Source organism: Suncus etruscus, chromosome 10 (assembly GCF_024139225.1).
Source record: "Suncus etruscus isolate mSunEtr1 chromosome 10, mSunEtr1.pri.cur, whole genome shotgun sequence".
Taxonomy (NCBI): Eukaryota; Metazoa; Chordata; class Mammalia; order Eulipotyphla; family Soricidae; genus Suncus; species Suncus etruscus.
Window position 1 is genome coordinate 76424174 of NC_064857.1, and position 25445 is coordinate 76449618.

Genomic DNA, 25445 nt, shown 5'->3' on the forward strand with positions numbered 1-25445 from the left:
TATCAGTGCTAAAATATACAGTGGGCAATTATTCAATATATTGAAAAAATAAAACAGACCCAAGCTTTCTCAAGAACTTAAGTAGAGATGCTAAGGACAATAAAAACATTTTTAATTATAAACAAAGAGCACTTTACCTGGCTGAGACAAAAGCGGTGTGTAAGGGACTTTCGGTTCTATTGCACTCATTGGTGGAGGTAGCAATGGATTAGCAAAGCTGCGGAGTGGATGAGTTGGTCGAACACAAGCTGTGGGGATGGTTCTACTTGGTGCCTCCTCACTGCTGGGGTGCTCAGACTGAGTTGGGGGTATGATAGATGGCTGTTGAGTGGTTGGTCCTTCACTCACTGCTACAATGGAGAGAACAGAAGCCATTCATTATTTCAGGCCAAAAGAAAAAAATAGGTCTAACGTGATGGGCTCATAATTATATCAGATGTGAAAGAAATACCAAGGTCTGGCCAATCTCTTCAACTTACAAATATACCCTCATTGTTTTTCTTTTCTTATATTCATATAATTAATAGCATTTCTCTTCCTTAAACAATAGAAAAGATCCAGGAGGAAGAGATCAGTTTTCAGGATGAACATGAAGATAAATACAGCACTGACCATATTGTTTGAACTGTCTAGCCCCTGTAATCAGAAGTGATGAAGCGAGAAGAAAGACTTATTTCTTTTTTCATAAGTAGCAATGTCAGTGAAATTCAATGTACCAAATCCAAACTCAGCTGCATTATTATCCACCAACCAATATGCCAATTTTGTCTGTGATTTAAACATGCTATGTCAACTGTCAAACAAATCAGAGTTACTGAATGCTCAAGGCATTGCAAGGAAAATAATACAAATAGTAACCACTATCATTATCTTCCCTAACAAAATAGAAGTATACCCAACTTCAAAGTTATTTGAAAGCTGATTCTTTTTTGAACAAGTTACCTAAATGTAGAATTGTACTTCTTCCTTTTGGGTAGCTAGCCTTATAATTTTCCATTATATTACTAGAGCTGAGGAGGTTTCCCATAGTCATCTGACAGCCTTTGGACATGTAGACAGTTTTATATATAGAAACACATCTTTTCTCCTGAAAACATGGTTGAGTCAGACTATAGTATTGTTAAGACTGGAATACACTTATGTATTCAGATTCCAAGTAAACGAGTCTAGTTTAAGGTATAAATCAAAAGAACTGTAGAGTGTGAATGAAATAAATATATCTTGTTATCCTTTGAATAAAGTTTATTGATAAAATACAAAAAGAGAGGACATGATATCATTTATGAAAGAGAATTTTTAAACAGAAAATATTTTAAGGTAATTAGCTGGTGAGATAGTTCTGAGACAAATTTCTGGGAGGCTCAGCGAGGTTGGCAAAGGGCAGAGGAGATAAAAAAATTTGATACTGCTGAAAGAAAAGAAAAGATATACAAATAATTAAGGAAGACATATGAAAAATTAAATATAACTTCATTGTTAGTACTGGGTTTATATAAAAACTTATTTTTATATACCAAAAAAGGTTAAAGTTCCTCTGGATCATGAACCAGGCTCAGACTTCTTCCCTTCAAAGATGGCAGTAAGGAGATACAGTTTGACTAAAGACAGATATAGTCACAAAGCAACAGAACAAGCAGTTAAGCAAATATCATATTATATTATATTTTTCCTAAGGAGGCACAGATAAAAAAAACTACAGCAAACTGGAGACAACTTTGAGGTAAAAGGAGTTTGAACCTAAGAGTAAAACTCTAGGTTAAGAAGTCCTATGAAAGATGGAAGTCCTTGGAATGTGAAAAAGGTGAAAAAGGAGTCTCAGAGAAAATATTAAGGGGCTGGAGAGATAGCAGAGTGGTTGGGCATTTGCCTTGCATGCAGGTGACCTGGGAGGGACCTAGTACAATTCCTAGAATCCCATATGGTTCCTCAGCCCAAAAAGGGATCTTTCTTTCTTTCTTTCTTTCTTTCTTTCTTTTTCTTTCTTTCTTTCTTTCTTTCTTTCTTTCTTTCTTTCTTTCTTTCTTTCTTTCTTTCTTTCTTTCTTTCTTTCTTTCTTTCTTTCTTTCTTTCTTTCTTTCTTTCTTTCTTTCTTTCTTTCTTTCTTTCTTTCTTTCTTTCTTTCTTTCTTTCTTTCTTTCTTTCTTTCTTTCTTTCTTTCTTTCTTTCTTCTTCTTCTTCCTTCCTTCCTTCCTTCCTTCCTTCCTTCCTTCCTTCCTTCCTTCCTTCCTTCCTTCCTTCCTTCCTTCCTTCTCTTTCTTTCTTTCTTTCTTTCTTTCTTTCTTTCTTTCTTTCTTTCTTTCTTTCTTTCTTTCTTTCTTTCTTTCTTTCTTTCTTTCTTTCTTTCTTTCTTTCTTTCTTTCTTTCTTTCTTCTTTCTTTCTTTCTTTCTTTCTTTCTTTCTTTCTTTCTTTCTTTCTTTCTTTCTTTCTTTCTCTCTTTCTTTCTTTCTCTCTTTCTTTCTTTCCTTTCTTTTTTCTCTCTTTCTTTCTCCTTCCTTCCTTTTTCTTTCATTCTTTCTTTCTCTCTTCCTCCCTTCCTTCATTCTTTCCTTCCTCCTTCCTTCCTTCCTTCCTTCCTTCCTTCCTTCCTTCCTTCCTTCCTTCCTTCCTTCCTTCCTTCCTTCCTTCCTTCCTTCCTTCCTTCCTTCCTTCCTTCCTTCCTTCCTTCTTCCTTCCATAATTCCCTAATTCCTTCCTTCCTTCCATCTTCCTTCTTTCACCATACCTGGTGATGCTCAGGGGTTACTCCTGGCAATGCACTCAGAATTTTTTTTTGGCCTGGAGGGATCGAACCACGCTCCACCCTAGGCTAGCATGCCAAGACAGACACCTTACCATTTACACCACTGCTCAGACCCACAAAGGGCTATTTCTGAGTGCAGAGCCAGGAGGGACTCCTGAGCACGGCTGGGGTTGCGCAAAAACCAATCAATCAATCAATCAATAAAGTTTAAAAAAGAAAAAGAAAAGAAAATATTAAGATAGTGTTTGATGAAACTGACTCTCTGGGAAGAAAAATAAAAGATTTTCAAGTTATGTATTATTATATTAAATTTTTCCATTAAAATAAAAATTATGGTTATTCTTAGAAATATGCCTTAATTACTTTCTTTATTGAAGATGAACTTTAGTCTACATTACTACTTAAATTACTTTAGGGAGTAAAGAAATTTTATTTTGCAATGTCTTGTTTATTTTGCAATTCTATTCTTTTATCTAGTGATTTTGGTTTTAGAAATGAAAGAATTCTGGTTAAAATATTGTGATAAATTTAGTAAAATTTATATGTGCATTTTTAGTTCTCCAAAAAGTAGTTTCTAGTATGGCAAAAACATATACTCCCCAATAATTCAGATGACAAAAAATTTGACTATTTCTAAATAAAATGTGCATCAAAATATTTAAAGACAAAAATCACTTTATACCTCATCTCCATCTCCTGACTTTCAGTGGTGTCATGATTCTCTCTAAGAATACCATGATAAGTAGAGGATCGTGTCATCTGCAAACAGCGAGAGTTTGACTTCTTTCTTTCCTATCTGGATACCCTTGATCTTTTTTTTTGCCTAATTGCTATAGCGAGTACTTCCAGTGCTATGTTGAATAGGAGTGGTGAGAGAGGACAGCCTTGTCTAGTGCCAGAATTTAGAAGGAAGATTCTTAGTTTTTCTCCATTGAGGATAATATTTGCCACTGGCTTGTGGTAGATGGCCTTAATTATATTGAGAAAGGATCCTTTCATTCCCATCTTGCTGAGAGTTTTGATCAAGAATGGGTGTTGGACCTTATCAAATGCTTTCTCTGCATCTATTGATATGATCATATGATTTTTTTTGTTGTTGTTGATGTTGAGACTACAGGCATATTCAAAAAGGAAACTGCACTCTCCAAGCAAGTGAAAGCAGAGATTAACAGATGGGAATATATTAAACTGAGAAGCTTCTGCACCTCAAAGGAAATAGTGCCCAGGATACAAGAGCACCCCACTGAGTGGGAGAAACTATTCACCCAATACCATCAGGTAAGGGGCTAATCTACAAAATATACAAGGAACTGACAGAACTTTACAAGAAAAAAAAATCTAATTCCATCAAAAAATGGGGAGAAGAAATGGACAGACACTTTGACAAAGAAGAAATACAAATGGCCAAAAGACACATGAAAAAACGCTCCACATCACTAATCATCAGGGAGATGCAAATCAAAACAACTGTGAGGTACCACCTCACACCACAGTGATTGGCACACATCACAAAGAATGAGAACAAACAGTGTTGGCGGGGATGTGGAGAGAAAGGAACTCTTATCCACTGATAGTGGGAATGCCATCTAGTTCAACCTTTATGGAAAGCGATATGGAGATTCCTCCAAAAACTGGAAATTGAGCTCCCATAAGATCCAGCTCTACCACTCCTAGTAATATACCCTAGGAACACAAAAATTCAATACAAAAGCCCATTCCTTACACCTATATTCATTGTAGCACTATTTAGCATAGCAAGACTCTGGAAACAACCAAGATGCCCTTCAACAGACAAATAGCTAAAGAAACATTGGTACATATACACAATGGAATATTATGCAGCTGTCAGGAGAGATGAAGTCATGAAATTTTCCTATACATGAATGTACATGGAATCTATTATGCTGAGTGAAATAAGTCAGAGAGAGAGAGAGAGAAAAACGCAGAATGGTCTCACTCATCTATGGGTTTTAAGAAAAATAAAAGACATTCTTGCAATAATAATTTTCAGACACAAAAGAAGAAGGGCTGGAAGTTCCAGCTCACCTCATGAAGCTCACCACAAACAGGGATGAGTATAGTTAGAGAAATAACTACATTTTGAACCATCCTAATAATGAGAATGTATGAAGGTTATAGAAAGACTGTCTAGAGTACAGGCGAGGGATGGGTGGGAGGAGGGAGATTTGGGACATTGGTGATGGGAATGTTGCACTGGTGATGGACTGAAACCCAAACACAATCATGTATGTAAAATCAAGGTGTTTAAATAAAAAATATATATATATAAAATAATACCATGATATTGTTTTTGACTTGAGAGTAGAGTTAGACCAGTTCTTTGAGGGTCTTAATCCTATTACTTTCCTTAGCAAAAGCAAAGTAACTAATCTAATGCACCGAATGGAAATGGGAGGATCAATTCAGTGACATGGGTGTATTACTAATGCATAAGGGGCCAGTTTTTCAAAGTGTCAGTTTTTCACAATATGGATGCAGAGGACAAGAGAGGGGCTTTCCACTGACAATTCATAATTCTTACATTTTAAGTGGAGAGAAAAAAATGCTTTTCGGGGCTAGCTGATATTTAAGAATATGAAAACAGTTACACAAACTCAACAGCAATTGTTGAAAAGTTATCATTTTGGAGAGCTGTCTGTTTGTCTAGTTAAGTCACAAGCTTCAGGAAACCTATGTAAAGCAAATTGATTTAGTAAAGTGGCATTTTGTTGTACTAAGATCTCTGAAAGCAAAGGTAACCTCCTTAACCCACAAAGTATAGTTTTGCCACAATTTAGAGTGAAGGAAAGTAAGAATTAAATATGTACTGGCAAGATATTCAATTTCAAATGAGAATATAGTATGAATTCTTTGTATAAATAACATACAATAATATGACACAGTAAAGTTTTCAGGTACTTTATAATAATAAATGTCAAAGCATAAATAATTTCTATAAAGTAACGGGAAAAATAAAAAATAGGAATAAAGATTTTTCTATCAAAATTCTACTATTTGAAAAATATAATAATAATATACTAATAAGACAGAAGCCTTCTAAGAAACAAATTCACTCATCAGCATCAGAATATCATCATAACCATTCTTTTGGAATCCAAATTCCGTTAAGCTTGAATTCTAAAAATTATTTGAGATAAAAATCCAGGGACTCCATTTTATTACAGTCAAATCTCATTTGTTAGCTGATTTTATATTTTAAAATTAATTTGGGTATAAATATAACTTGGATAAAATTGACTAACTTCTCCCTAATCCAGTGTCAGATCTGCCAATAGTAGGAATAATCTATCCTCATTTTGTATCTCCCTGTTTTAAGGATGAATCAACAGTAGCAACAATCTTGTGGTGATTAGGAAGGCTTTGAGATGGTCAGAATTTTAGGTACTGAAATTAATAACATTGTATAGCATACAGGTGGCCAGTCTATTTCTTGCCTGAGCAATTGCACAGATGACACTATTTCCACCACTAATTGTCGAGTCATCATCCACCACAAATCATTCCCCTTCTACCTGTTCAAGCTGAAGACCACATGAGATGCCATATTACACCAGTGAGAATGGCACATATCAAAAATACTGGAAACAATTTGGGTTGGCAGGGATGTGGTGGAAAAGAAACTCTCATCCACTGTTGGTAGGAATGTTGTCTGGTTCAATCCATGGGGAAACAGTATGGTGGGTTCTCAGTAAACTCAGAATCAAGCTGCAATATAACCCAGCAATTCCATTTTTGACTATCTATCCCTGGGAAAGAAAATCCAATAAGATGTGTGCACACCACAATTTATCATAACACTCAGTACAATGGCTACAAGTTGGAATCAGCTTAGTGTCCATCAAAAGATGAGTGGATCATGAAGATTTGGTATATATATATGATAGATACACATAACTGTAAGGAATGATATAATCATGCAATTCATTGCAACATGATTGGAACTTGAAGATATATGTTATCTGAAGGAATCCAGAAGAAAAAGAATAAATCAATATGATATTTTATGTGGTATTTAGATTACTTATAAATTAATACAATAGTTTAAATGGGGGTTATCTGGAACACTCAGTTCAGAGTATAGTGAAAAGGAAAGAAATTGAGTGGGGGACTAGAAAGACAGATGTTAAAAAATAGGTGACAGCACCAAGAAGACTCAGGTGCATTGGTGGTGTTAAGGAAGAATAGAAATATGGGGCTGGAGCAGTGATGCAATGGTTAGGTGTTTGCCTTGCATGTGGCTGACCTAGGATGGACCACAGTTGGATCCCCTGGAGTCTCATATGATCCTCCAAGCCAGGAGGGGTGGGTTGGTAGTGGTATGGGATGGATGCTGGGAACATTGGTGGAGGAAAGATGACACTGGTGGTGAGTTTAGTGCTGAAACTCAACTATGAATAACTAAGTCACAAGTATTTTAAATAAAAAAAATAGATTTAAGGAAAGACAAAGATCTCAGTTTTCAAAATAGAGTGATGTTTACAAACTCTTCTGGACAGCTCATTTGCCAATAGAGGTGAAAAGCAGAACTCAAGTTTATTCTTTGAAAGATGAAATATTTTTCTATCTCACACATATATATCTTTATTGATGGGTCACTGAATATGAGTAACAAAAATGCACTCAGGCCTCTATATTTTTTTTCTCTGTAGTAGGAACAAAATTCAGTATATTCCTTCTGAAAACATATCTTTGGGGGCAGAGGTTTAGCGATTCATCTTTTTATAAAACTCAAAGGTCCTTCAGGTCCTTTATGGAGGGAATAGTCTCCATAGTCGGCACAACTGTTTCTTTTCCTAAGTGTGTCTTTCACTGTTTCTCAAGGTGACTAATACGGCATCTCCAGTCAGAGTCATGAAATGTTTTCTGCTTGAGAGAGAACAGGGATGTTTAGTGTTCTCCAAGGCATTTAGAAACCGATACCGAATTGCTGGAAGTTAACTGTTTCTGACAGTGATTTAGAGAATATTTAGTTTCCTAGAAAAGAGGGAACTTATTTTTACTTTTCCTAGCAATCACTTGGAAATACATATTTTTTCTTTTTCTTTTGCACTGTACATAGTTTTTCTTAAAAAATATAGTGAATTTATTCCTATATACTTTTAAAAATCTATGAAATCTTACTCGGGGTAGACTCTCCCTCACTACTAATTTTAGATAAAACTCCAAATGACTAAGCTAAACACTACTATAAATCTTTCTATACATAATTTATGATTACATTTATTTATTATACAATAGTTAAGTATTTATGATACTTTCAAATAACTATATGCAGTAGTTAAGTATCTGTGATACTTTCAAATAACTTCAAAAACTGAAAATTTATGATGTTAAATGTTTTATTTATCATTTATCTTAATTTTAGATCAGTTTTATTTTCATAGTAAAGCTAAGTAGAAGATAAAAACACTTCCCATGTTTCCTCTGCCATATACATATATCAAAGTCTTGCACCAGAATGGTACATGGGTTTCTAACCTCAGATATAAATGATAAATTGTCTTTAACTACAAATGAAAAATATTTTACACTAGCTCATTTATCATTTTTTGGTATAATTTCTTCTATTCCCTCCAAACTAAGACAAAAAGGAAGGGGTCTTTAGGATGCTGTAGTTTCAATATGAAACCTGACTTCAAAATTGAAGAAAACCAGTTTAGTTCCCAGGACTGCTTATGATTCATCCAGCATTGACATGTGCAAGCCCTGGGCACAGCCAGTTGTGTCCCAAACCCTCCTCCTAAGACAAAAAAATAGGGGAGAAAAGATAGATAGATACATAGCATGTATACAAATTAAATAATCTAATTTAATTAACTTTATTTTTGTGATCAGATAAAGATCATTCTGTGATGTGTGTGTGTTTGTTTGTTTTACACTTGCATTTAAAGATAAGAAAATATGGGGGAGGGAAGACAGGAGGCAATGATTCAAAGAGGAAAAACTAAACCAAAACTAGAGCTCCCTCTTTCAAAGTCAAGGAGTAGTATGTTTTAAATTTACCTTTCTAGTTTGTCATTCTAGAGCTGGTCATTTTTTGGTTGTTCTATTTTCACATCTTTCTCATTAAGCTCCCTAGAGTTTGGGAGACTTTTTTTTCTAGAGTCCCTTGCACACAACTCTATTCTGTAGGTCTGAAAAGCACTGAGAAAAAGGAAAATAAATCTAATTCTCTCTTGTAAGATTTTTGATGCCTTTTAATTCTAACCTTGCTACATCTAGACAATTTATGGTTTCTTGGAGCTGTCCCTGTTTGGTTGGAAAAAATATAGCTTTCCTTAGAAATATATTTTATTGCTGTTACTCTCTTATCTATCACAAAACATCCTATCTTACATGAGCTGCTGAGTCACCTGTTCTTAACTAAGAGAAGAAAGCCATAAAATCGATTTTAAAATGCTGTGCTTGAAGAACTAAAAAAAAAAAGTCAAAATGACATAGGAAAAACCACCAGGGTGTGTATAATAACTTGAATCTCCCTCTTTATTCTTCCCTTTCTTAAAATAAATGAAACATTACTCTAAGGAAACAAATTAATATATGAAAATATGCTGTTTCTATATACTAAACACCAATATCAGTGAAATTTTAATAAAACAATCTCATTAAATAAAACAATCTCATTAAATAAAACAATGCCACCAAAACAACAAAGAGCTTAGCAATAAACCTAATAAACTAGTTGTAAATATTCAGCTAAAAATTACTCCAAGCTTTTGAGGAAAAAAAAGGACACTTCAGGACAGGCATTCTATTTCTCTCACTATCATTGTCCATGGTAGTTGTCAGTGCAATTAGTGCTCTAAATGTACTCACTGCTCTTTGTGATGAGCTTCATATCATGGGTTGTCCTTCCAGCCCACATTTCTATTTTCTATTACCATATTGTCTTTTATTTTTCTGAAATCCCACGGATGAATGAGAGAGACTACTCTATTTCTATCTCTCTTCCTCTGACTCATTTCACTCAGCATAATAGTTTCCATGTTCATCCATGTATAGAAAAATTTCATAACTTCATTTTTCCCATCGGCTTCATTGTGTACATTGTGTATATGTACCTTTGTCTCTCAAACCGATGATGAGAGCCTATAGAAGGATCCCGCCCATTTTCGGCATATTAGACTTTTACCCTGGTTTATTACTTTTCTCTTCTTCAAACAAAACCACATAACTTGAACTATCTAGTCCTGCCTCCCAGTTAGAGGGGGAAATAAGGGAGGCAATAAGACCAAACAGGTGCAAGACTACTACGTAGTAAAGTAGGTACAGAGGGGACCACATTTTCTAGCAGCCCTGGGGGTGAGGGAGGAGGATTTGGGAGGTAGGACAAAAACAGAGGTATAGGGAGGACAAATCGGTGATGGGAATCCCCCTGATTTTATGTAAATATGTACCTAAAATATTATTGTCAACAATATGTAAGCCACTATGTTCAAAATAAAAATTATATTTAAAAATTAAAAAAAGAAAATATTGTTATAGATAATGTTTAGTTATCTGGATTAATAATGTAATGGTTGTATTAAAAATCTATAGATTTCAAAAAGTCAACTGAATATACATAGAACTGCCAATATAATGAGATTATAATTCTCTATTGAAAAACTATAGTGTCTTTTTAATCAAACAAATTGTATATTTAAAATAGAAGTGGAACAAGAAACAAAATTTCAATTGAAGAACATAAGACCTTTGCTTTTACATCATTATGAAAAATGAAATAGTCAAAGAAAGCTTTGAGAAAACAGAGATATTACATTTCCTGACTTCCTGATTTAAAGTTATATTACAAAGTAGCAATCAAAAATATGATATTGGTATAAACAATATGATGTTGGCAAAAAGTACCGAAGCAGATCAAAGAAGCTAGAAATAACCTTGCATGTATCATGTATGTTGCAAGTCAGCCCCTGAAGAGGTTGACTGATGGAGGGATAAAGGATGAGGTCTTTCCCCTCCAGCTCGGAGCACGCGTCTGCCACCGTGTCCAGCAGATGGTTCTGAGGTGAAAGGCGGGTAAACAGCTCACAGACAGTCAGGCTTGTGGAAATATTAGCTTTATTTGGTGGACAAGACTGAAGTCCAAAGACTCAGCATCAGTTCCAGCCAAAAGCCTCTCGCCTTCCACAGACCCTTGTTTTTATCCCCCAGAATCAGGTACCACCCAATGGTGGGATCAGATACCACCCAATGGTGGAAGCAGAATCAGGTACCACCCTAGGGTGGGGACAGAATGCCAGGTCACACCCTAGGGTAGGGCACAATCACCGATCAGGGTAGGGTCAGTAACATAATAATCCCCTAAAATATTTACATACAACAATCCCCCCATTTGTTTTTAGTAAACAAACAATATTGTCTACAATTATTAAAGGAAAAACTAGTCAATAATAAAAGAGCAGCTGTTTGCATAAGCGCATCACAGGAAAATGTAAAGAAAAACTTCTAACCTAAACACAGGGTGTCTAAAACCAGAAACATGTATCAAGGAATCAACTACAAGCTCCTGAGAAGATAAATGTAGGACGTAGATAGATCCTTCGAAGAGACACCAGAAAGGTTGTGTAGCAGACTAGAAGAAGCACCTTTTCTTTATTTGTAGTTAATGTTGGTGGTGGGTTTTAGGTCACACGTGGCAGTGCTCAGGAGTTACTCCTGGCTCCACGCTCAGAAATCGCTCCTGGCAGATACTGGCATTCGAAGCAATGACCTTCTGTATGTGAGGCAAATGCCTTATCGTCATGCTATCTCTTCAAACCCATTTTTATTCAAGTCCAGGTAGACCAGAAAGCCCATCTTTGTGGTCATTGAATTAGGCTCTTATTTTGGAGGAAGACACATATACCCCCTGCACAGTGGGGGGCCACTGCAATGATGATCAATAGGCTTCTGAACTTAATCCAAGTTCTTTTTTTTTTTTTTTGGTTTTTTTGGGTCACACCTGGCAGTGCTCAGGGGTTATTCCTGGCTCCAGGCTCAGAAATTGCTCCTGGCAGGCACAGGGGACCATATGGGGCGCCGGGATTCGAACCGATGACCTCCTGCATGAAAGGCAAACGCCTTACCTCCATGCTATCTCTCCGGCCCTAATCCAAGTTCTTAATCCAGGCTGAAGTCCATATGATGTCCGAAATTGATGTACTAATAAGGTCGATTATTTATAGATGGGAGCTTAAGTCACAAACCAAAACAAAAATGTTTAAGGCAGAGACCCTCCCTGTGTAAGTAAACAACTTGAGGGCCCATCCAAAATGGATGGAACCTCCTATAAACCTAGATGAAGCCTCATCCTCCCCATTCTTTCTAGGTAACTTGACCTTACCTGCAAGACCCCACCCATTTCCTGGGAGGGATCTTGGAAAGGGTAGATAAAGATTTGACCAGAGGGGATTAGGCCCTTTTTGGTCTTTTGCCAGCATGGAGGTCAAAGTGAAGATGGCTGAAAGGAGTTAAGATGCAGAGCTAGCTAAGAATGGCTGAATGCTTAAAAGGTTATGATATAGGCCACATATATGGTGGATAGGGCATGAATAAAGTTGATGCTTCCTGATGCCTGTCTCTGGATGAGTCTGATTCCGCTGTTCACCTAAACCTGGGACCAGCCAGCTGAATGGGGATTGTGGAGCCACGTGGCCTGGGATGGCAGAGAAAGATAATCTTCATCCATCCACCTCTATCGAGCACTATCGTTAATTATTTAATTCTACAATGTATATAAAATGGAAAAGGGAAATAGTATCAACTGGTGTTGACAAAGCTAATTCCCACTTGCATAAGAAAGAAACTGAACTTCTATTTTCCACTATATATAAAATGAAATAAAAATATTTTAAAACTAGAACATGAGATCTATAGCCAGAGGAATTTCTCCTTAACATGTATCTTACCTATGTTTTGGGGTTTATTTTTCCCTGAAAATCAAGACACGAAGATCAAAAATAAACAAACTAGACTGCAAATTAAAATTTCTGCTACTATGTAACAGAGCAGAATATTAAAGATTTCAGGAATATTTAACATTTAGGGTAGCAAAGGAGACAATTAACATTATTAAAATGTAATCACTAATCTGTAATATATTATATAATAAACAATTCTTTGCCAAAATAGTAAAAATTGGGCAAAGAGCTTATTATGAAGAAGAAATAGAAAGTATCAATAAGTATTAAAAACATTTACATTGAAATTAGTTATTATCAATGATTGAGAAAAATCTATTAAAAATTACAGTGAGATAGAGTATTTCAGACTTTTAGGATGTATACTATCAAAAACATAAGAGATAAGCTATGTTAGCCAAAAAGTCAAAGAAAGGAAATCCTTTCACATTGTTGGTAGGGATTCTATTTGGTGCAATTACTATGTAAAAATAGTATGGCGTTTCTTAAAAATGTTCTAAGATATAACCAAAGAAGCTGAAAAGAAGATCACAAAGAGTTATTTCTATTCCCATATTCACTGAAGCATTCTTCAAAGTAATCAGGTATGAAAACAATCAAAATGCTTATCAGAAAGTGAATGATAAAGATGTGGTCTAGTACATGTATAACAGGATACTATCCAGCCATGATAAAAAGGGCATCGTATCATTTAAAATACCCTAGATAAACTTGGAGGACTTTATGCTTAAGGAACAAGGCAGACACAGAAAGACAAATCATGGAGTTCAAATAAACCAAACTCAGAAATCAAGACAAAAATTATAGATAGCAGGTGTGAGGGGTTGGGGGAAAACTGGGAAACGTTAGTTATAGATTAAAATGTCCTATTGTGCAGTGAATAAATTCTGATGATTCATTATATAATATTGTCATAATCATTTATTTTATTATGTCATATATTCTTTAAAGGTTGTAAAAAGAGATCTTAAATATTCTCATCACTTGTCCAAAAATATTAATGATAATTTTAGGATGATAATGGGATTAGCTAATTCTATGGTAATACTTTGCATCCATTATCTTAACAAATAAAGACAGTATACACCTAAATGTATGCTGTTATATGTCAGTTATATTAAATTTATAAAAAAAAAAACTAGAGATAAATAACTGGATCAACAAGCCATATGGTCCCCCAAGTGTACCAGAAGCAATTTCTGAGTGCAGAACCAGGAGTAAGCCCTGAATGCTGCTGCATGTGGCCCCGAAACCACAAAACCAAAATCCAAAAAAAAATTAAAAAAAAAGAAAATATAAATGAAACATAACTTTCCTTTCCTTTCAACAACTACTTGTTCTTAAATAAAAAAGTTTTGCTTAACTGATTTAAAGAAAAAAAAGATTATTGATCTAGCTATTGATTCATTAGGAATCAGGGGAACATCTTTAAATATAACAGACACTTCAAAAATATTGGAAAATAGTCATATGATTATTAACTTTCTAGGTTACAAAACATAAACGGCCACCACATTCTTTTTTTTTTATCATTTAAGCCTTTATTTCCATATGACTTACCAAATTATCCATCTTATATACTCACATAGACACTTACAGAATTAGTCCAAAAATAAGTGAGTTGTATCTAAAGGAATAGACATACTAAAAAGATAATCCTGGTGCCCAGATCTTAGGTAAGTCAACCTTCCTTGTGATAACACTATCAAAACGCTACACATTTTTGTAAGACAATAATTTGTTATTCGTAAATAAATAAAAATACACCATACTAACTTTTTCCTGCTCCAAAACCTCTGTCCACTGACAGTGTTGGGAATGGAACAGGCCGGAGGGTGAACTGTGGGTGGGGGTATCCACATGTGGGTGATGGAAGAATTCCTGGGTATTGGGCACTCTCCAGGGTCGGCACAGGGATGGCACTCACCACAGCTGCAAAACAAAGATGCTGATGTTAATGTTTTGATTTACTGAGCCAGCAAAAGAGAAATGACAATATTTTCTCATTATTTAATCCATGGACACTCTTCCTACCATTAAGTAGATCTTTAAATTTGCTACCTGTCAATACTGTTCTTTTCCTACTTTTGGAAATTCAGCTCTTTTTTAACTAGAATCTGACTTACTTGTCAGCTTTTTTTATTTTTATTTTTTTGAGCAATGCTTAGGGGTTAATCCTGACTTAGTATTCAGGAATTACTCCTGGCAATGCTTGGGAACCATACGGAATGCTAGGGGATGCTGGGTCAACCATGTGCACCCTACTTGCTATTCTACCACTCTGGCCCCATGATTTTGGAGAGTTAAACCAGAAGTCAAAGACTTTTCATGATTTCAAAGAAATAATGATACAAACCTTAATAGAGCCACCTACAAACTTCCTGTGTTTTGTTTTGATCTTGACTTTAAAGGCATTAAAATTGTTGAGTCATACAGCGATCAGATATATTTAGCAAGAGGGAAGGGTTAGGGGATTTTTGTACAATAATGTTATGCCTTTGAAACAGTGTTGGAAAGAGGGAATAAAGGTATATTCTCAGTAATCATACCTAGATTTATATTTAAATCAACAAAAGATGCCTTCAAATAGTGTGGCTTGATGACTTAGTAGTATATTAATTTAAATATGGCAACATTTTCCAGGAATACCAAATAATGTTAGTTATGTTAGCTAAAAGATACAAATAAAATTTTACAATATTTACTCCACAATGACATTTATTCTTCCCATTATTTAAAACCTACTTAATGATAATATATTATAAATTATTACATATATTCTTATACGATATTTGATTAAAAATTAAATCAGTCATCATTGTATATCATGCTATAAATGTTTAATATGATTGCATATTATTAAAATTAATTTATAAGAATGATTAATTTTAGTATAGTCTTATCTATGAAACTCATATAGTTATTTCAATTAAAGGAATTATTTTGATTTAATTGTACTCTAACATGCATTTAACATGTATAAGCAGGTACAGACACCAAAGGAAAAACTTTCCTTTTTACTATTTTTATGTGGTTATATAATCATAGATATAATCATAGATATGTTATATGATAGTATTGTAACTTTAAAATATCACTGAAACAAAAAATACTTTCAAAAGTAAAGATGTAAATTATGTTAAATACAAAATTTAAATTCAAAGAGCGACTGCTAGCAAAACAACTTTAAATCTGCATCCTAGAGTTTGCTGTCCAGTATAATTATAATATCCCTTGAACTGCATATTACCATATTTATTTGAAATGTAAAATGAATAAATTTTTTTTAGGTACAAAAGTTTCATTGGCTTAAAATTAAATTAAATTGGCTCAATTAAATGATAGGGTCACCAAATAGATTGAATAAAAATAGAGATCAATAAAGACTATAAAATTTTTTATTGGGGTGGGTCACAGCTGGTGACACTCAGGGGTTACTCCTGGCTTTGTGTTCAGAAATTGCTCCTGGCAGGCACTGGACACAATATGGGAACCTGGGATTTGAACCACTGTCTGTCCTGGATTGACTGCATGCAAGGCAAATGCCCTACTGCTGTGCTATCTCTCCAGCCCCATAAAAATATATATTTTTGTTTGTTTTTTTAGGTCACACCTGACCAATGCTCAGGGGTTATTCCTGGTTCTATGCTCAGAAATCGCTCCTGGCAGGTTCAGGGGACCATATGGGATGCTGGGATTTGAGCCATCAACCTTCTACATGCAAGGCAAACGCCTTATCTCCATGCTATCTCTCCGGCTCCCATAAAAATATTTTTAAATTAAGTATTTCAGGGATGTAGTTCAGTAGAACAGTATCTACCTGGCAGGAAGAAGGTCTTAATTTTACCTCTCAACATTGACCCACATTCTCAAACACTTACACTGGTGATTCCAATGCCAAAATGAAGCATGAAAGCTCTTGTGCTCCACAACTCTGAGGACCACAGCTTGTGTGTAAACATTGCAACCTAGTGTGTGACATCCTGGCTATTGCACCAACAAAGGGAGTGAGAAATAAATTCCATTATAAAACGTGATGTTTTCATGGCTCTGATTCTACATCGATATATTGTAGTACAAGCTCAATTTGCCTTTAAGTGAAAAAAATGCAGATGGATTTTACAATTACTTTCTAAGCATTGGTAAAGTTTTTGATGGGTGAGCCTCTTATTGAAGAAGAGAGTAAATAACTTGAATGAGTAACATATACTTTTGAACAGCAAGTTTCTAATTTTCCTTCCAGAATAACTGAAGAAAACCATTATCTAGATTTTAGTTGAAAATTATTAAAATTAACTTGGGGTGAGAGTTCACAGTATGATTTCAAATGTGATTTGGAAGGAGTTCAAACCAATGAATAACTGCTAACAAATCTCATTTTTATTACACTCACCCACACATATATGTAAACAATTTTTCTCAGTGTAGAGAGAGTCTAGTTTTCAGAATGAAAACAACAATATTGTAAAGTCATTGCTTAATAATTAAAGGCACAAGAATACACTACCTTACACTACATGAACATAGGCAGTAATGGCACAAAATAAACTTCATTTCCATATCACTGAGTGACAGATGATTATAAAATAAGGCACTACTTTATTATACAGTTATGTGGAAATACTAATTGTAACATTAACACAATCTAAAAGGAAATAGAAATGAGCACATAAGTGCTTAATAAAATACAAAGTTTCCTTTCGCATAAGATTATTTTTTTTAAAAAATTAAACAAATGATGATGCTCTCCCTCCAAAAATAATTTTATTTATATATTTTGATGTAAGAAAGGCTAGTTTTAGGTCTTACTTCCGAGATGACCTTTTAAAGTGTTTATCAAGTGTTCATCAAGCTCAAATCACCATGGTATTCTTATATTTGGGGGGTTATTTGAAACAGTGATATACTAAAGAAATTGCATCTCTAACAGATGTTTCATTTACCCTATTTGCAATGTTAAATTAGAAATGTACTTGGGCTAAAGAGATAGGTTGGAAGTCTGGAGCACATGCATTTCATAAAAGAGGTATGAATTTAATCCTAGGTAGTTGATTCCCATGTATCACCAAGATAAATATCTAACCACAAAGACAGGAGTCTTCCCTAAGAATTGCTTCTTGCAAAAGAAAGAAGTTCTAGTTCCCCTAAATCTGCTAAAAAGAGGGTCCAAGAGACAATTTAATGGGAAAAGTTGGCTTTGCACATAACTGATCTAGATTTGCTCCCTGGTAATGCTTATGGGCCCTCAAAGCTTCAGCAGACATGATCCCTGAGCTCAAAGTCAGGAACAAACCCCACTGAGCAAAGATGGGTGTGGCCAAACTTTTTATTTTTTAAAGACGATGTTCTAAAATAGTTTCAGGATATTTTGAAAAAATTGTATACAATTTTGACAACAATTAGTATAGCATATAATAAATAGATATTTGATATTCATTAGATTACTTAAATGATTAACAAAGATAAATAAATGGTGGCCATAATAATACAAGAAAAGGCACCATAAAAAAAATTTGAAGAATGTTTTGAAAAGATTCAGAGATGCAAGTTGGCTACTTTCCAAAATGATGTCATATTTTAGATATAAAAGTTTGGGGTTGGATCGGTGGCGCAAGCGGTAAGGCATCTACCTTGCTTGTGCAAGACTAAGACAGACCATGGTTTGATCCCCCAGCATCTCATATGGTCTCCTAAGCCAGATGTGATTTCTGAGTGCATAGCCAGAGGTAACCCCTGAGCATCACCAGTTGTGGCCCAAAAACCAAAAAAAAAATTTTTGAATTCAAAATATTTTAGATAAAAAATTGGACATATATATATTTATTTATATATTTATTATAGTATATGTATTATTTATTCATTATTTATTATATATTCATACATTTATTATATATTAATATACATAAATACATATATATTTGCTTGATATATTGCTATCTCTCTTTATATTCATATAGAAATATATAATAGCCTCTGCAATCTATATTTATAAATCTGATATATGAATGCCATATTTTCCAGCGTATAAGACGACTTTTGAAACAAAAAATCAACTGAAAATCGGGGATCTTCTTATACGCCAAAAAATGTTTCAATATGCCACTAAATGAAAATTATCTGAATATTGCCACAAAATGAATTTTCCAACTCGATCCTGCACCAATCACTGCAAGGTTGCTCGGACCGCTTCTCTAACTCAGCCAATCCAATCAGGCTTTTTATGCATGCAAATTAGATAATGTTCTGGACCCGAATCTACACTGTAAAAAGCCTGCTCAGATTGGCCAGAGTCAGAGAGGAAGTCTATTACAGTAGAACCTTTGAACCTTTGCTTGTTGTGATTGGCTCACTGTGGTACATACAGTTGCAGCACAGGAACGTTCTGTCTGATACAGTGAATATAGGCCTATGTTTTAACTGCAAAATTAGGGGGTTATCTTATACGCTGGCAAATACGGTAACTTAATATAATATACACTTAAAGTAATTCATTGATTCTGTTTGTACTACCTCAGAGCAAGAATTTTCAAGTATATACATACAAATTCCATGGCTTATTTGACTTTTATCTGAAAAAGGCATAAACATGTAAGTTCTTTATTTTTATATTATACTATTATTATTATTATTATTATTATAAATTTATAGATTCTGGAGGATCCATGATTCATCAGTCTTTAAGGTGGATTGCCAGAATGCATAGCTTTCCCTAGACTGACTATTTTTACTCTCAAATAAATTTGACAGTGATAGCCTCTTCTAGATATAGAAGGTATCCATTCCACTGTAAGTAAATTGTAAACATTTACTTATACTTTGAATAGTCTGTAACATGACTATAAAATTTTTTAAAATACCTTAGTATAGATAAATATATAAATAAATAAATTATAAATAAATACACTAGATAAATTATAGATAAATATCTGAGAATAGGTGAATACATTTTAATGCAGCAACATAAAATAATTTGGGAAGTCACTTAATGTCAAGTTAAACAACAGGGAGACCTAAAAGTATATTCTAGTTCCAAGTACACTTTTGACTACTAAATAAAGTCAGGTACAAAGATTAGCCAAAAAAGGTCCTTAAAATATTAAAGCTGTTGCTTGTTTATATGTCTTAAAATTTCTCATTGTTTTGACGCTCTTCGACTTTGTGTTCTCCTTTGAACATGGACCTGTTGGCTGATCCTTACGTTGCTTTGCTTACTTATTATAATCTACTCTGGATAAACCTGTATTCTCTCTCAGACAGGTATTTCTCTTTTTCTCTCTCTTTACATCTTTCTATATAAGTTTCCATAAAAATGCCTTGCTTCACAAAATTTTTTTCATTGTTTTATTTTCTGAAATGAAACAGAATACCAAAGCAGTAAAAGCTTTGGTGTTGAGGAATTTTGATCCACAGTTTATTTCTAAAAATGCTTCGAGTCTACACTGACATATAAGTTGGTTGTTAGAAAACTAATCACTTGTAAAGTAAGTTGGACATAACAGTATATACTGAAGTGTCTTTTGGTAATTTTATGTTAGATGTCAGTTTGGAGAATAGCAGCATAGACATGCTATGATTCAAATCATTCACTGTGCTTCTATATTTATGTAAAACAGCTCTGGGAATGATATCATCAAGTATTTTCAATAAATCTCCATACTGTGGCCAAATATGACAAGAAATCTGCTCTGACACAGAAGGCCGACAATTGAATTACATCTCACACTGAGACACAAAAGATTTTTCATGAGAAAATTCCCTCGACAAATTATTAGCTCCCTAAACAATATACTTTGGTATTTGAAAACTTTTACAACATCTTAAAGATGTTAGCATTAAATGAGACCTATGGGAAGTCTAATATGGAGGTCTTTTTGATATTACAATTTTAACAAATAAAGCCCCTAGATGTTTTCCAACATCTTTGCAGAAATATGTTACACTACTAAGCCAGAGCAGCATGATATCTTTAGGTCCTAGTATTGAACCATCTGGCCCATTTGACCAATACTTATTGGTGTAGTTCCTCTAATCTCCTGAGCACTGTTTCAGTACCCTTCAACCAGAAAGATAAAAAAAATAATTGAAATGCGTGTCATGCATTGAGGCAACTAAATAGTTTCAAGATAAATTGTAATGCAAGAACCAGAATACTGTAGATTTTTGAACTTAGAAAGCTTATCTCCTGAGGATAAAAATGTAATCATGATTATTGAAGAAAACCTACCTTCAAATTCTGGCCCTGTCATTTATAAGCCAGGAGAAGACACTTTGTTAAAGTCTTGCTTATCCATCATTTCTGTGGCCTGCACACACTTTATAAAATGAGCTATAATGTGGGTTTTGAGAAATGGTGACTCTCAATCAATGAAGTGTACTGGGAGTCCCCTACCTTCCCCCACCACTTCAGCCTCCCCCACTTTTTTCAACTTGATTCTTTGAAATGAGAGCTGATTGTAATGTTCAGAAATGCAAACCAGGTGTGAACAACTGGGAGTACATGATAACAACATGAGAATCAGGGAGATGAGATATCAGAAAGCATCAACCCTGATCTGAGTATGAAGGATTCCTTATATGAACTAAAATGAAATCCTAGCTCCTTTGCTGACCAATGACCCCTAAGTGAGTTTACTTGCCATAATCTTTTACAAATTACCTCAACCCCTTGCCCCTCAAACAATGACCTCTTAGATGAAAAAGGGTTGGGGTAAAAAATGCATTTTGGGGGCCGGCGAGGTGGCGCTAGAGGTAAGGTGTCTGCCTTGTAAGTGCTAGCCAAAAAAGGACCATGGTTCGATCCCCCGGCGTCCCATATGGTCCCCCAAGCCAGGGGCAATTTTTGAGAGTTTAGCCAGGAGTAACCCCTGAGAATCTAATGGGTGTGGCCCGAACAAAAAATGCAATTTGTTGTGAAAATCTCAATCCAAGTGCCCATGAAGAGATGGCTGAATAAAGAAACCATGGTGCACATACACAATGGAATATGGCTCAGCTGTAATAAAAGATGAGGTCATGCAATTTTCTGCTAAAAGGAAGGATCTGTATTGCTCCTCTCCTATGGGTATGGCTGGGAATCTGGGCAGACAGCTGGCCAATGGCCTCCTGGGCTGACCACTTAGTCTAGGAGCCCGAGATCCCCCCATGCCAAACTGGTCTTCAGGGCCAGGTTTGGCAACTGGGCTCTGAGGGGAGGGGGGAGGAGGGAAACTCCTCCCGTATTCATACTGGAACTAATGCAGCGGTGTCTTTTCTTACTAATACTCATTTTTATAACCATGCGGGCGCATTATCGAAAAATGTTCTTCATTCTAGACGGTTCCTAGGAAAGGAAACGGAATACCAAAAATTTGGATGATAACACTTAAATAGATCTTTAAAGTCAGTCTTTATGGATGTGACTTTCCATACTGACTCCAAGCTGAAATCACAAACAATTCATATATATATATATATATATACATATATATATGTATATATATATGTATATGTATATGTCTATGTATATGTATATAGTATATAGCCCCTGTCATGTATTGCCTCTCCCCTACCCCTGTGTCTCCTCTATCCCCTCATTTTTCAATCCTGATTCGTTATCTTTCCTTAATTTAACCCTTTTTACCCTCAGTTCTTAACTTGGTAGGCACCAAGATTGACCTCCTGCCCCAACAGACCACCTACCAGCCTCTCAGTGAAAGACACCCTCTGGGTCCCCGTTCTCATGCCTCGGCAAAGAACTACAACCAGCATGCCTGCTGACTCATGCTTGATGGTCCCTCTCACCCCCACCAAATCGCGGACTGTTGCACGATACAGGAATTTGCCACAGCAAAACTCCCAGCTCAAAGACACTATATGGTCTCAAAATGCAGCAAAGCATCTCTCAAACTCAATTCCAAGGCCTGTGAATCAAAAAGTACCTTGGCTTTTACTCCCCACAAGAATATATCAAAAGACTTAATTGGAGTCTTATATTGCCTATGGAAGCTCAATACCTGTATAGCAATACATCTTAAGATGTGTATTCCTAAATATACAAGTAGCCTCCTCCACCACTTGTTTTATTCGAATACCTTTTCTTTTTAACTCAGTTTTATTTATTTGTTCTATTTTAATATATACATTTTTCCTCTATCCTTACCATTTTTGATGCTGCTTGGTACAAAAAGCCTTGACTGGGATAAAAGCTCAGAACAAAACCAGACGACAGAGACTGTGTGTGCAGCCTGTCATCCTTACCCAGAATAGCACCAGCAACACAGTATTACACCATACGATTTTGTATGGGCACAGTAAAAAAAAGAGGGAAACCATAGACACAGAAACAAGATCTTATCTTTTAGGAATAAGAACTCACTTTTTATAGCAGAAGGGTGCCTCCCATCCTGAGCATGTGTCATGTGGATACAACCAGTCCCCAGGAGATTGGACAGTGTTAGTCCAATCCGAAACCCCAGATCCCCGATGTAGAAATGATACAGCTCCGGGCAACACCACCAAGAACTAAGCTCCATTGGGAGATTTATAGCACTACTCTGGCACCAACTTGTGCCAGTTTTGATATGACAACGGGGAAAGGAAAACTTGACCTAAGACCAGGCTGTCCTATTACATCACCTAACACAAATGGAAGTCAGAAGAGATACCGTTCTTTGAACTGTGAAAAATAAGAGCACCAACAACAGAAAACTGACTTTGACAACCGTGATTGAACCGAGCCTACCTTGGGACTAATAAGGAAAACCCTACCCTAGGCTGTAGTCCAGGACACATTAAAAACAACAACAACAACAACAACAAGATGTCTTATTGCAGAGGTCCAACTTGGACAACAGAGACTGAGCAGAACCTTTGGATCCATAGTATCCTAGGCTTCGGCTTAGGGACTGAACGAAAACAGGGAGCAAGTGTTACAGAAGACTGAATACCATAACAAAGATGGATAGGAACCTCCTAGAGACTCTATCCTAGACCTGACCTATAACCTGCACAAATACCAAGATTGCTAGCTACAGTGGCTTGATTTTCTCACACACAACCGAGAGGAAACTTTCCTGGCATCACAAAAAAGCCTTTGGGATGGGATAATGAGTATATATAGAGCCAGGGGTTGATCCCATGATGGTATGCTTCAAAGATGGAGAAACCGTGAATCTCTTAGGCCACGGGAATTCCCTTTCTTCCCCAATGCTTACTGTGCCTATGCAAAATAAAAGTGGGGGAACACCAAACCCTACCACTCCAGCACCCATACTTTTTCTTGTTTTGTTTGATTTGTTAGTTTTTTACTTTATTTTCCTTCTTATTTTTCTTCCACTTTTCTCTTTCTTTTTCACTCTTGTGGTTATTATTTAGAGATTTATTTTTATTTTTATTTGCCGGGTCCACATTTTTCTTTTTTTTAATTTTTCTTTTCTTTTTTTCTCTCTCTTCTTTGTTTTTTTTTTGGTTGTTGTCAGCAATTTTTTTCTCCTTTTTTTCTTATTCTTTTTATCTCCAATGATGGTGGAATAGATGCTCAATCTACAACAAGCTGTAAAGTGGAGACCAGTTGCACTAGCATACTGGGGGGTAGAGGAGGGAGATATGGGATGCATACTGGGAACAGGGGCTGAGGCAGGACAGCATTGGTGGTGGGAATGCCCCTCATTCATTGTCACTATGTACCATAAATGATGCAGTGAAAGATTTGTAGTGCACTTTGATCACAATAAAAATAAAAAAAAAGGAAGGATCTCTAAAGTACCATGCTGAGTGAAGTTAATAATGAGAGGAGCAAATACAGAAGATCTCTCATATGCAGGATATAAAGAAACATAGAATGGAGATATTAAGTGGTCAAAGTTCAACAGAACTTGAGAACTGGTATAGAACTGAACTAAAGATATTGGGGGTAAAAAGTGTTAAGGTTTAAGGAGGGACCCTTTGTAGAAAATGTGTGGTTGGAATGTGTCACACTTGAAACCCTTTGATTAGCAGTAGCATAAATCATGATACCTAAAACAAAAAAATTGTTTTAAATCTCCTAGATGCTAGAAATTCAGAAAGAGATGTTGGGGATGGAGAGAAAATACATTGAAATAGATATTGATTGACCTTCCATGAGGCCAACCAGGATTTAATCCCTGATGTCACGTATGGTCGCCTGAGCACAACCAGGAGTGAATCATAAGCACAGAGCTAGGAGTAAGTCCTGAGCAATTCTGGATGTGCTCCCCACCAAATAAAAAAAAAAAACAAAAAAGAAATAGATGGCATAAATATTATAAATCAATGCATCTGCATATTTTCCAATTGTTAAAAACTTCTAAAACCTTTGTTTGTATTTGTTTTCCACTGTGCTATCCAGAAACCTTACACCGAAACTCATGGTCTGATATATATCTGATAAGCAAGCCATTTTGGTTTGGCAAAATCCTCCTTAAAGTGAATTTCTGTTCTCCTATAGGCATATTGGAGAGCTGGAAAACTGCAATTTGACTGTGTCTGCACAATCTTCCTGACCTGCTGACTTTGTTAATCCAACAGATGAATGACTAATCAATTAATTTTATTTAAAAAGCCATGTGCTTATAGAATTACCCAGAAACAACCTCTGTGCTTTCAACTTATTATCCATTACAACTCTTTTTAAGCTCCTGCAAGTCCTCTTTTGTAAAACCACTTACACAGCATTGTGAGAACAGTTAGAGCAAATTAAAACAAAAAGTGCTACCTTTTATAGAAATTCATAGCACAGGAGGGAGGGAGTTTGTCATTCAAGAGTCAAAGAATTAAAATGGAT

The 25445-nt window shown here is 35.4% G+C and overlaps 1 protein-coding gene across 1 annotated transcript in view; it reads right to left on the minus strand.

Annotated features, from left to right (window-relative positions):
* Nucleotides 1-25445, minus strand: part of LOC126020220 (netrin receptor DCC-like) — a 71747-nt gene that overhangs the window by 26859 nt on the left and 19443 nt on the right. The window contains exons 5-6 of the mRNA XM_049781674.1: nt 14441-14596; nt 138-350 (exon numbers count right to left, since the gene is read on the minus strand). Coding sequence (XP_049637631.1) covers nt 138-350; nt 14441-14596 — 369 coding nt within the window. The remainder of the gene's footprint in view (nt 1-137; nt 351-14440; nt 14597-25445) is intronic.